At 38.6% G+C, this 11,443-nt stretch overlaps 1 protein-coding gene across 2 annotated transcripts; it reads left to right on the top strand.

The window, feature by feature from the left end:
- Positions 1-510: 510 nt before the first annotated feature.
- Positions 511-11,267, top strand: LOC127651906 (wolframin-like). 2 transcript variants are annotated; one of them, XM_052137959.1, is made up of 10 exons: positions 511-639; positions 2,737-3,348; positions 3,894-3,970; positions 4,875-5,019; positions 5,200-5,373; positions 5,918-5,995; positions 6,251-6,411; positions 6,829-6,933; positions 7,082-7,770; positions 8,163-11,267. In XM_052137959.1, exons 1-10 carry the CDS (start codon positions 636-638, stop codon positions 9,340-9,342), a joined length of 3,225 nt encoding a protein of 1,074 aa, XP_051993919.1. In that variant the 5' UTR covers positions 511-635; the 3' UTR covers positions 9,343-11,267. The 2 variants fall into 2 exon arrangements, with proteins under 2 accessions (XP_051993919.1, XP_051993918.1); XM_052137958.1 differs by having other exon boundaries at positions 6,796-6,933; positions 8,163-11,266.
- The last annotated feature ends 176 nt before the right edge of the window (positions 11,268-11,443 follow it).

The raw sequence follows: 11,443 nt of genomic DNA, 5'->3' as shown, positions 1-11,443 counted from the left end.
GAATAACACGCATACATGTTCCCATTAGTTTCGTTACTTGTAGACTATAATAAGAGTGCGTTATCTACATTTTGTTTTAAAGGATTAATTATTGCATATGAGCAGATGGTCATGAATAAACCACCGTCAAAAGAGCTGCTATCTCGTTTCACTTCGTTGACATCTAGTGGTTGCATGATGAGGTAACCTCACTGGATTTAATTTGTTCTATACTGACTTTATCATGAATACAAGAAAGGACGGCATGTTACATTTTAATTTCGTCTATAGGCCTACTAAGCATACCCAAATAGTCCTGACAACTGTGTAACTGCTTTGTGAAGTGCCCAAATAAGTGCCATTACAAAAAAATAAAAATAAATACAAAATTAAACAAACCTTGGGCACTGCCATGCACTACTTCCATTCTCACCCAATCAGAACAGGGCTTTTTGACAGGCACTTGAATTGTCCAATTAAACATTCGTTCTCTGAAGGCAGAATGGACTTTAACAACTGCACTCTATCAGTGGGGCTCTGGTTTTCCAGAGTGGTTATGAGTAGACGGAACAAAAACTTTTAAAGAACTGTAATTTTAAAGAATGTTTTTATTTAGCCATAGATAAGATCTGCAAAACGTCTTTCATTCATCCTTAATGAGTAAGTTGTTTCGATTTTGGTTATATGTTTTCGATTTATATAAATTATTTTTATATTATACGTGATATACACAACATGATTTTTATATGATGCATTGGGACTGGAAAATATATAGATGCATTCTATATAATATAATATGTATATAGAATGTACAGTATATATATTTATATATATATGCGATATAGATATATGTAAAATATATATATATATATATATATATATATATATATATATATATATATGTAATGTTTACAAATACTTGTTGTAAAGTTTTGAATAAATTATGTAGATACTGTGAAGTTAACTGAAAGAAAACTGCTGCTGTATTTATTAACTTAGTGCCCAACTAAGTTGTTTCAAATTTGGTTTCTTAAAAATACTATGAATCTCAGATCAGTTGTGTGTATATGTATAGATAGACAGATATATAAATATATAATATATATAGACATAAAACAGATTTAGATATGTAAAAAAAAAACATGTTGTAAAGTGTTGAATAAATTACATAGACAAATGCTAATATTTAAGAATTTAAGTTAGCTGAAAGAACACTGGTGCTATATTTATTAGCTTTCTTTTAAATTTAATTTAATTTAATTGATCAGTTGTCACACATTATACATACACTCACCTAAAGGATTATTAGGAACACCATACTAATACTGTGTTTGACCCCCTTTCGCCTTCAGAACTGCATTAATTCTACGTGGCATTGATTCAACAAGGTGCTGAAAGCATTCTTTAGAAATGTTGGCCCATATTGATAGGATAGCATCTTGCAGTTGATGGAGATTTGTGGGATGCACATCCAGGGCACGAAGCTCCCGTTCCACCACATCCCAAAGATGCTCTATTGGGTTGAGATCTGGTGACTGTGGGGGCCATTTTAGTACAGTGAACTCATTGTCATGTTCAAGAAACCAATTTGAAATGATTCGAGCTTTGTGACATGGTGCATTATCCTGCTGGAAGTAGCCATCAGAGGATGGGTACATGGTGGCCATAAAGGGATGGACATGGTCAGAAACAATGCTCAGGTAGGCCGTGGCATTTAAACGATGCCCAATTGGCACTAAGGGGCCTAAAGTGTGCCAAGAAAACATCCCCCACACCATTACACCACCACCACCAGCCTGCACAGTGGTAACAAGGCATGATGGATCCATGTTCTCATTCTGTTTACGCCAAATTCTAACTCTACCATCTGAATGTCTCAACAGAAATCGAGACTCATCAGACCAGGCAACATTTTTCCAGTCTTCAACTGTCCAATTTTGGTGAGCTCTTGCAAACTGTAGCCTCTTTTTCCTATTTGTAGTGGAGATGAGTGGTACCCGGTGGGGTATTCTGCTGTTGTAGCCCATCCGCCTCAAGGTTGTGCGTGTTGTGGCTTCAAAAATGCTTTGCTGCATATCTCGGTTGTAACGAGTGGTTATTTCAGGCAAAGTTGCTCTTCTATCAGCTTGAATCAGTCGGCCCATTCTCCTCTGACCTCTAGCATCAACAAGGCATTTTCGCCCACAGGACTGCCGCATACTGGATGTTTTTCCCTTCTCACACCATTCTTTGTAAACCCTAGAAATGGTTGTGCGTGAAAATCCCAGTAACTGAGCAGATTGTGAAATACTCAGACCGGCCCGTCTGGCACCAACAACCATGCCACGCTCAAAATTGCTTAAATCACCTTTCTTTCCCATTCTGACATTCAGTTTGGAGTTCAGGAGATTGTCTTGACCAGGACCACACCCCTAAATGCATTGAAGCAACTACCATGTGATTGGTTGATTAGATAATTGCATTAATGAGAAATTGAACAGGTGTTCCTAATAATCTATTAGGTGAGTGTACATTTCTGCATATACATGGTGAAATTATTTATTTTTCACATATCCCAGCTAAGCTAAGCTGAGGTCAGAGTGCAGGGTCAGCCATGATACGGCACCCCTGGAGCAAATAGGTTCAAGGGCCTTGCTCAAGGGCCCAACAGTGGTGTCTTGGTGGTGTTGGGGGCTTGAACCCCTGACCTTCTGATCAGTAACCCAGAGCCTTAACCACTGAGCCACCACTGAACCTGTTACGTTTGTTTTCATCTAGGTAAGATGGACACTAGTGCCAACCCACCATCATCCCCAGAGACTCCCAGGGAGGATGGTGTAACCCACGAACATATCAGTTTTCCCGTTTCCTTGACCAAATCCATTCCAGGCACTGAGATTTCTCAGATGGCTGGTCCTCCTATTTCAAGCTCTGACAGTGCAGATCAACCACCAAAATCGACCCCTTCTGCAACTCAGGATAGCACCTCAAAACACACTAAAGTTAAAACATCTAATGTTCCACTCAAACCAACACCTGAGAATCCAACAGCACCTACATCTAACCCTGCATTATTTCATATTTCTAAAACTACTCCAGCAATGTCAGCTCCAACACCATCATCATCAACTTCGCTAGCAGGAGTTTCTTCTGAACCCTCTGCAGCACAATCATCTTCTCCCAATGATGTAATGACACCAAACATCACCATTTCTGCTGACCCTGCCCCATCTACACCTCTCCCAGAGGGTTTGAAGTCTACCACCACAGCACCTGGAGTGGACACCATTAAGCTTCCTCGTCAACGTAGCTTTTTGACTGCAGCCAAGAAGGTGATTATGCAGGAGAAAATAAAAAAGGCTGAAGAGCAGGCTAAAGATGAAGAGTCAGGTAAGAGAAGTTTTGCCCAGAAAAGCTAAAATAATCTTTATTTTATTAAGCACAATTGGGATTCCTGATGGTTCCATTATGTTTTTATTGCATTATTGTTGTATGTTCATGTTTAAATGCCCAACTTCCAGAGACACATATTTTCCTGGTTTACCATGTAAAACAATACTTGATCCAGTCTAGCTTTGAATTGTTTATTTTTTGATATTGATTCAAATGCCTCATTACATTTGTACTATAATATTTTGCTCAGTATATAGTGCACAACACATTTGTCTCAATGATAAGCACCAGTGAGACATGCTGGGGCAGTAGTGTTTACTAGCAGTGTTATGCCCACAAATGTGTGTGGTGACTCAAGCACATACATCCTTATTTTATCACAAACCTATATCCAACAACATGAGGAGGCTTATGTGGGCCTGGAGAAATAGATTCACCCCTCACTTCAATAAGGGATACACCTATATTGTACTTGGTATGGTTCAATATTGTGTCAAAATAGCATTCCAGTTGTATGAGCTATACGTTGTTTTCTCTCCTAGATGATGCTGATGAGGATCTGCCTTTTGAGGAGCTACTGGAGAAAGCTGAGGCTGGAGATCCCAAAGCACAGAGTAGAGTGAGTTCATTAATACACATATGGAAACTCACCCACATTATTTGTAGATTGGACCCTTTATATCATGGATTTTCTGTTTTATAATTATAAAATGAATTGTGAGATTCTTGTGGTATATATATGACATAAAATGTTGCATGCAAAACATTAATATTGTTGGGTATTGACACAGAACTATACGAACACAATATTGGTTGTGGCTTAAATATATTAAACTATCCACAGTGTATTATCAAGTACTCGATTCTTTAGTGTTTTCTGACTCTGTAGTTGACAGAGTGTCCCTCTTGGCCAGGTCATGAGTGTCTATTTTCAGCTTTCTGGAAGATGAGCCCACTCTCAAAATAACTGCTCTTGCATGAACACATTCCACATAAAGTACTCTCACAGTCAGAGCGGATGAGTCTGCATACAGACCAAGCTGACACACATAAACGCATGTATGTATACATTGAAAGATGAGCCCTCCTGACTACTTACTCAATATTCACTTCTCCTTTCCTCTAAAATAAATCTCATACCTAGACCTTTTCTTACTCTTGATAGTAAGGATCAAGACAGTAATATGTAGTGAAATCTGTTGAATAGGGGTCAATCTAAAAGATGGACCATACATTTCACAGCATGCAGTAGTTCTTGTATTACAGCTTATTCTCTGTTGATGATGTATTTTGCATTTGGTGTTAAAAACACACTGTAAATATCTTACTGTGGTTTAGTAATTAGGGGTTAACATTAGGAGAGGCTCAAATTAGATTTTTTTATTTGATACTTAGCCTGGCTTTGAGCCTCTAGGATTTTAGGTCAGTTGTTACTGTTTATTGAAAATGTACTGGGCTGATCAGTAATGTAGTCAATAGTTTTGGTATAAGTTTTAGTGTTATAATGTATATGTTTGCTGTAGCTTGGTAAATACTACCTTAAACTGGGAGCAGAGAAAGACACAGAGGTAAATGACCATACAGCTGTTGAATGGCTGATGAAGGCGGCAAAGCAAGGTCGGATGGATGCAGCCAAACTACTTCAGAAGTGCTGGATCCAAAAGAAAGGTGAGGGGAAGGAATGAGGGAATTCTTAGAACTTGTCTTCATTGTTGGCTATGTCCTCGTACCTACCTAAAAGGCTCTTAAATTGTCATTTGAATTGACAAATAAAAGGTAATAATCACAAATGAACCGTTGAAACAAAACCAGAACAAACCTGAAGAAAACCTGATTCTCTACTGGCAGGCATCACACCAGAGAATGCACAGGAGGTGAGAAGGCTCTCCTCAGAGAGCAAGTTTGAACAGGCAGTGAGGAGGGCTGCCATGATGATGTACTGGCAACTCAATCCTGACAAGAAGAAGACAGTAGCAATGTCTGAGATGCTGGAGAACGTTAGCCATGTCAATGCTGTACCAGGTAATAGGCAGAAAACGCAAAGTTGCATTTGCTCATCTGGCAGTTTTCTTGTAACAGTATAGTAGTAGTAGTAGTTTTCAGACTTGTGGCCTTTAAAACGCTCTTTCGATGTAGTTATATAGATACCATTTAAGACAATTTGTGACTGATAAAAGTTTTTATATTTTTTATATTTGACACGTCTTGCAAGCAGTATGTCATAAAGGCGCAACAAGTAATTTCTCTGCCCACACTGAAAACAAAAATGCTGTGTGACACAACACAATTATATTTCAAAGGCCAATCAGAACATTATGGGATTTTGTACAGATGAGATTTCACTGTTGGTCTACCAAGAGTGACACCACATAAATAGACACCAAGCAACTGACAAAATGTCCTGTTGGGGTGGAGGGTGGTTAGGACAAATACTCAGTTTTACATGGAAGAGATTTTGCTTTTATCGCTTAATCATGTCACACCTGGTTAGGACATGGTGTCAGTGAATTAGCGCAGTAGTAACTCACTGGTTCTTTTTATTTGATCAATCACTCCTTCCTTTCAGGTGAGAATGCAGTATGTGGCGTAACACCCACATTACAAACTCAAAGGAATATGTTGGAAACCATGGTGTCTAGAGAGTGTAAGTGCATGTACTGTATGTTTGAATGTTGTATGTGCGTGTTAATTGATCTTGAATGTGGGCCTGCATATTTCAAGTTAATCCATACAGAAGTATCTCATTCTGAGATCAACAAAGTATAAAACAAAGAGATGTTTGTGAGTGATTTTGTTTACTCTGTGACTCTTTGTGAGGTACCAACCTTAGCTGTAATATATTTTTACAAAATATTTTAGCCAAAGAACCACAACTATGCCTTTTCTGCTTCTTCTACAGGTGGCTCTAAGTATGTGGATTTGGAAGATTTTGTGGAGATGACAAAAAAGTTCACAGAAGGAATTGGTTGCACTGCTACAGCGAGCAGTGCAGGTGTCGATGCAAAGAGAAACGAAGACACATTAAGGAAAAGTCCTGGTGATGGAGCCACACTTGATAAGGTGAGGTACTATGGAAGAAGATCAGAATCTTCTCAGAAAATCCATATTGTTGTTATTTAAACCTCAGCTACTTTACTGATGACAGCAAGTTCCCAAAACCTTGATGAAGTTTGTTTTTGAAAAATGCAAGGTTTCCATAATTCTATGGAAATCATCATTGTGCCCTTGAGCAATTTAACCTCTGGTTGCTCCAAAGTGACTATTCCCATAATAAGCACACTGTAAGTTGTTAAAAGCGGCAGCTGTATGATACACGCTAATAATTGTAATTTTTTTTTACTTGCTCATACATACATTTTTTTTTTTTAAATCTAGACTTGCTCAATGCTTCTGAAAGAGTTCTTCACTAAGTAAGAACTTGATTGTGTTGGTATTTTCATATAGGGAAAAAATGAAATGGCTCCTGTCTCTCATAAGCGCCTTCGAAAGACCAGCTGGGGAATGGGAGGCAGTGGGATGATGCTGGCAACCAGACGCAGTGATGCGATGAAGAAAGCCCTGGATATAAAAGCTCACTTCTTGGTAAAATCCATAAATGATATATTAATTTTAGTCCCTAACTGGCATAAAGCCCATTTTGTAATTCAGCTTCTGTTTTACAGTATACAGATAAAACATTTCCTATGCAAACATGTTTTACTTTGTGTAAATGTCCATCCTTTTCTTGTAGGGTCTCCAGTATCCTCTCCACATCATTATTGAGATGAAGGAACATTTAATTGACTGGGCATCTCGTGCTGGCGTACAGTGGCTGAGCACCATCATCCCTACGCAACATGTCAATGCCCTTATTTTCTTTTTCATCATCTCCAATCTCACCATTGATCTGTTTGCATTTGTCATCCCACTCTTCATCTTCTACCTCTCTTTTGCCTCCATGGCCATCTGTACACTGAGAGTGTTCCAGAGCAGCAAAGGCTGGGACAACTTCCGTGCCTTAACTGCCCTCCTCATCCGCTTCGAGCCCAACTTGGATGTAGAGCAAGCAGAGACCAACTTTGGATGGAACAACTTGGAACAGTACCTCTACTTCATGATATCTGTGTTCTTTGTGATCTTCACTTTCCCAGTAGCCAATAAAGGCTGGATCCCATGTTCAGAGCTCTCCACGGTGGCCATCTTTTTCACGGTATTGAGCTACATGAGTCTGAGCCCATCTGCAGCAGCATATGCGCGAAAGGCACTGATCATCGAGGTGGCATCATCATTGTGTGCCCTGGCCAGCAAGTTGCCCAAGGAGATGGTGATGGTCAGGATGCTGGGGCATAATTTTGCAACCATCCCTCTTGGAGAGTCAGTGGTGCTGGAGCTCAGTGTACCCTGTGTACTCTACATCTACCTGCTCTACCTGTTCTTCAGGTAAGGGGAATGGTTTTGCAAGTTCTGTTTAAGCCAATGTAGGTCAATTCATTGTTGGATTGGATAGTGGGAAGTTTCACTTCTCTTGAATTTGTAAATGTCACTTTTTAGTGTTCAGGTTTCTTCAGGTTATGACTGTTATGGTGTAGATGAAGAAGTTCAAAAATGAATAGATATTCCTTTCAAATATTTAAGTAATGCACACAGGAATTCGTAAAATTCAAAACCTTGAAATGCAAAAATAATACATTGACACTTTATTGGAAATTGGCATCAGTACAGTAATTCAATATTATGACAGTGAATTGCATGAATTGCTCTGGTAAGATTGTTCTCTAGAAACAGTTCCTCTTGTATACTGATTAAAATCTCTTTTTTTTGGTGCTTTATAGTATGGCACGTATGAGGGGATTCAGAGGGACGTACTGCTTCCTGGTGCCTTACCTAGTCTGCTTTGTGTGGTGTGAGTTCTCTGTAGTTCTGCTACGGAATTCAACCACTATTGGTCTCATTCGCACCTGTGTTGCTTACTTCCTCTTCCTGTTCGCATTACCTCTCTTGGCTATGGGTCTGGTAGCAATGCTGATGATTCAGTTGGTTAAATGGTTCCTGGAGCTGGAGTTGACTAAAATGCTGGTAACGCTAGCAGTGTGTGCTGTGCCAGTGACACTGCGGCTATGGACTCGATTCAGCCTCTCCATTCTCCAAGTCTTCAGCTCCATCACCCACAGAGGCCCGGTAAAACTGATCCTCCTATGCATCTCTACATTGATTTTACTCTCTGGGGTCTATGTCTATAATGCTGAAGGTCTGAAGGTTTATAACTCCACACTCACCTGGCAGCAATATGGTTCACTTTGTGGCCCACATGCCTGGCAGGATCGTGGCATGGTTCAAACACAGCTCCTCTGTAGCCATTTGGAAGGCCATCGTGTCACCTGGACAGGAAAATTTCGTCATGTTCGCGTAGCTGAAACAGAAAACGGAGCTCAGTCTGTTATAAGCATGCTACCAGTGTTCATGGGAGACTGGCTGCAATGTCTCTATGGTGAGGTTTACCCGAAGTGTGAACCATGGAATAATACTTCTCCAGTTGTAAATGTAACTGAAGGTGACTCAGTGCTTGTCAACACCACCATGCTGTTACTCCGACAGGAAGAGGAAGAGCTCTGTCGAATAAAAGCCTTTGCTAAACACCAATGCCATGTAAAACGCTTTGACAGTTACCGCTTTGAAGTGATGGTTGGCATGCCTGTGGATGAGGTCACGAAAAGTGATGATCTGGCAGGTGATATCATCTTGATGGCAAGTCATGAGTTTAGACAGGTGCTCCTGAACCTCAACCCAGGCAGCATGGTAGAATTCAGCACAAAGCTGGAGGGCAGGTTGGGTGCCAAGCTACCTGCATTTGAACTGAAAGCCATACACTGTCTAGACTGCAGCTCATCACTGGTGCCTGAGGGACGACAGGTCAAGATTGAGCGCAACTGGAGAAAGACCATGCTTAAAGCAATTAAATTTGCATTTGACTTCTTTTTTGCTCCCTTCCTATATGCTAGAATCAATGTATAAATGAGAATACAGAGATTCGGGGCCTGGTGTATAAACACATGCAATTTCCCAGAAAGACATCAGGATTTATAAAAAATAAAGTGAAATCGGATCACACCATCCACACACTATTGACTGTATGTATGTACTCTTATGTGAATTGGTGACTCCAAATGACCATGTAATGAACTGATCAGACTGATTCGAACTACTCCACATTTAGAATAAAAAAGCAAAGATTTAAGCATTTTGCATTTGTTATCACTATCTACGTGATTTATTATAAATATTTTATGTAACTAATTGAAAAGGCATTAAAATGTGATGCACATTGACTGAATGGTAAAATAAACGGTATAATGCTGGACACATTGAGTAGATGAACAAACAATTGGAAAGGCTAGAAGTCAGCTGTTTGATAGTCTTATCAGAAACACTGTACAGTCCAGCCAAGTAGGGACATGCACAGTAAAAACAGGCATTGTAAGCCCATATGTGGTATTTTGGGGAGGAAAACTGGGTGGAGAATAAAGCTATTGGATGAATGCACAACTGGGATTTATTAAGTGAACTTTGCCCAGGTTGTAGCGTAGGTGCAGTTTTCTAAATCTGAAAACTTTGGGGATACACATGCTTTTGGATAGAACATATGCCAAGTTTTATACATGAGGCCCTAGAAGCGGCCGGAGAGATGACAGAGGTATGGAAGTTTGAATAAAAGTTTAACACTTTTGATGGTGAAAAACTTAGTAGGATAGACTAGAAATTCATGCTCCTAATTTCTATGATCAATCGTAAAAAAGGGTGTCATGACAATTTGCACGTCACAAAAGAAAACTTTTTAGAAATCAAAAGTCTTATTAGATGTTGTGGATTATATTTGTGGCTTAAGTAAAATGATTCAAATCTAGAAGGGCATGTAGTGAGTAGCCTATGATTGATGCTTTTTGATAAAACAGGATTATTATTTGCATTATTATATACTATTTGTACTGCTGCTTTTATGTTCTCATTAGAGTTATATCGGGTAACGCATTATAATAACTTTATTTAGTAATTTACTAAATGTTATCATCAAATTTGAATATACATGAATCAAAGTTGAATGATTTTTGAATGAATGTACCATAGTAATCTATAAAGCATTTTATAATGTATTGATTATTAAATGTAGGTATATTTTCAAAATGTTACAAATATATAATTTCAGTTATTATCCAATGAGTATTTTTCAACTGCCCTTATTCCATATTTTAATCTTGTTTAATTCTCCGCAGTGTTTCTGCTGTTTCAAAAAAGGTACTTTTAGTGTGCCACAGAGGGTTTGATATTAAAAGTGTTTGTCCTGTTTAAATGTAAGTTAGGATTGTCTTTGACACTTTTAGGTAAAGTAAGTAACATTTAATGTCATTTTCTGCTTTTTATCATAAACTGAAAACGGCTTGAGTTTTTTCAGCCAACCCTATACAATCCAAAATGATAAACCACATAATTATGGTTATGATGCATGTGCAAGGCAACAGATTATTATTTCCAGTACATGTGTATATATATCTTGTCTTGTGCTTTTATTGTAGACTTTTGACTGACATCACTTTTAGTCATGTATTACAGAATGCTCTGAATATTTATGTATGGCGAAGATTATCTTATAAATCAAGCTTTTGTTGGAATGGTTTTTTTTGTGATACACAGATATTAGTCTACATCATTCAAGTGTCTAATGTAAATACATCACACAGCCAACTTACAACTCTTTGTCGCACTCTGATGATGTTTTCCTGAAAATCCTCTCCTGATAGTTGTGTACAACCTGTCTACAGTATCTCACAGTGTACTTTGTCCTATGCTGATCTCTGGATTCTGGGATTTTATATCAGGGATTCTTTCTATTTTTGTGAAAATGTAAAAATGAATAAAAGTGAATTTAAGGTTCACGATCTGTCCTTCTAATGTCTTTGTCTGGATGGCTGATGGCATTGTAATCATGTGTGGTGTGTGCATGTGAATTATAGACAGAGAAGGAGAAAGAAGGAGAAAGAAAGAGTGAGAAATAGCGCAATTCTGACACTGAAAACATTATAATCTACTTATATATATAAACTTAATCAGAGGTAAACAG

The sequence above is a fragment of the Xyrauchen texanus genome, chromosome 11 (genome assembly GCF_025860055.1).
Source record: "Xyrauchen texanus isolate HMW12.3.18 chromosome 11, RBS_HiC_50CHRs, whole genome shotgun sequence".
Classification (NCBI taxonomy): domain Eukaryota; kingdom Metazoa; phylum Chordata; class Actinopteri; order Cypriniformes; family Catostomidae; genus Xyrauchen; species Xyrauchen texanus.
Note: the sequence above shows the minus strand (reverse complement) of the source record. Positions and strands in the feature narration are given on the sequence as shown.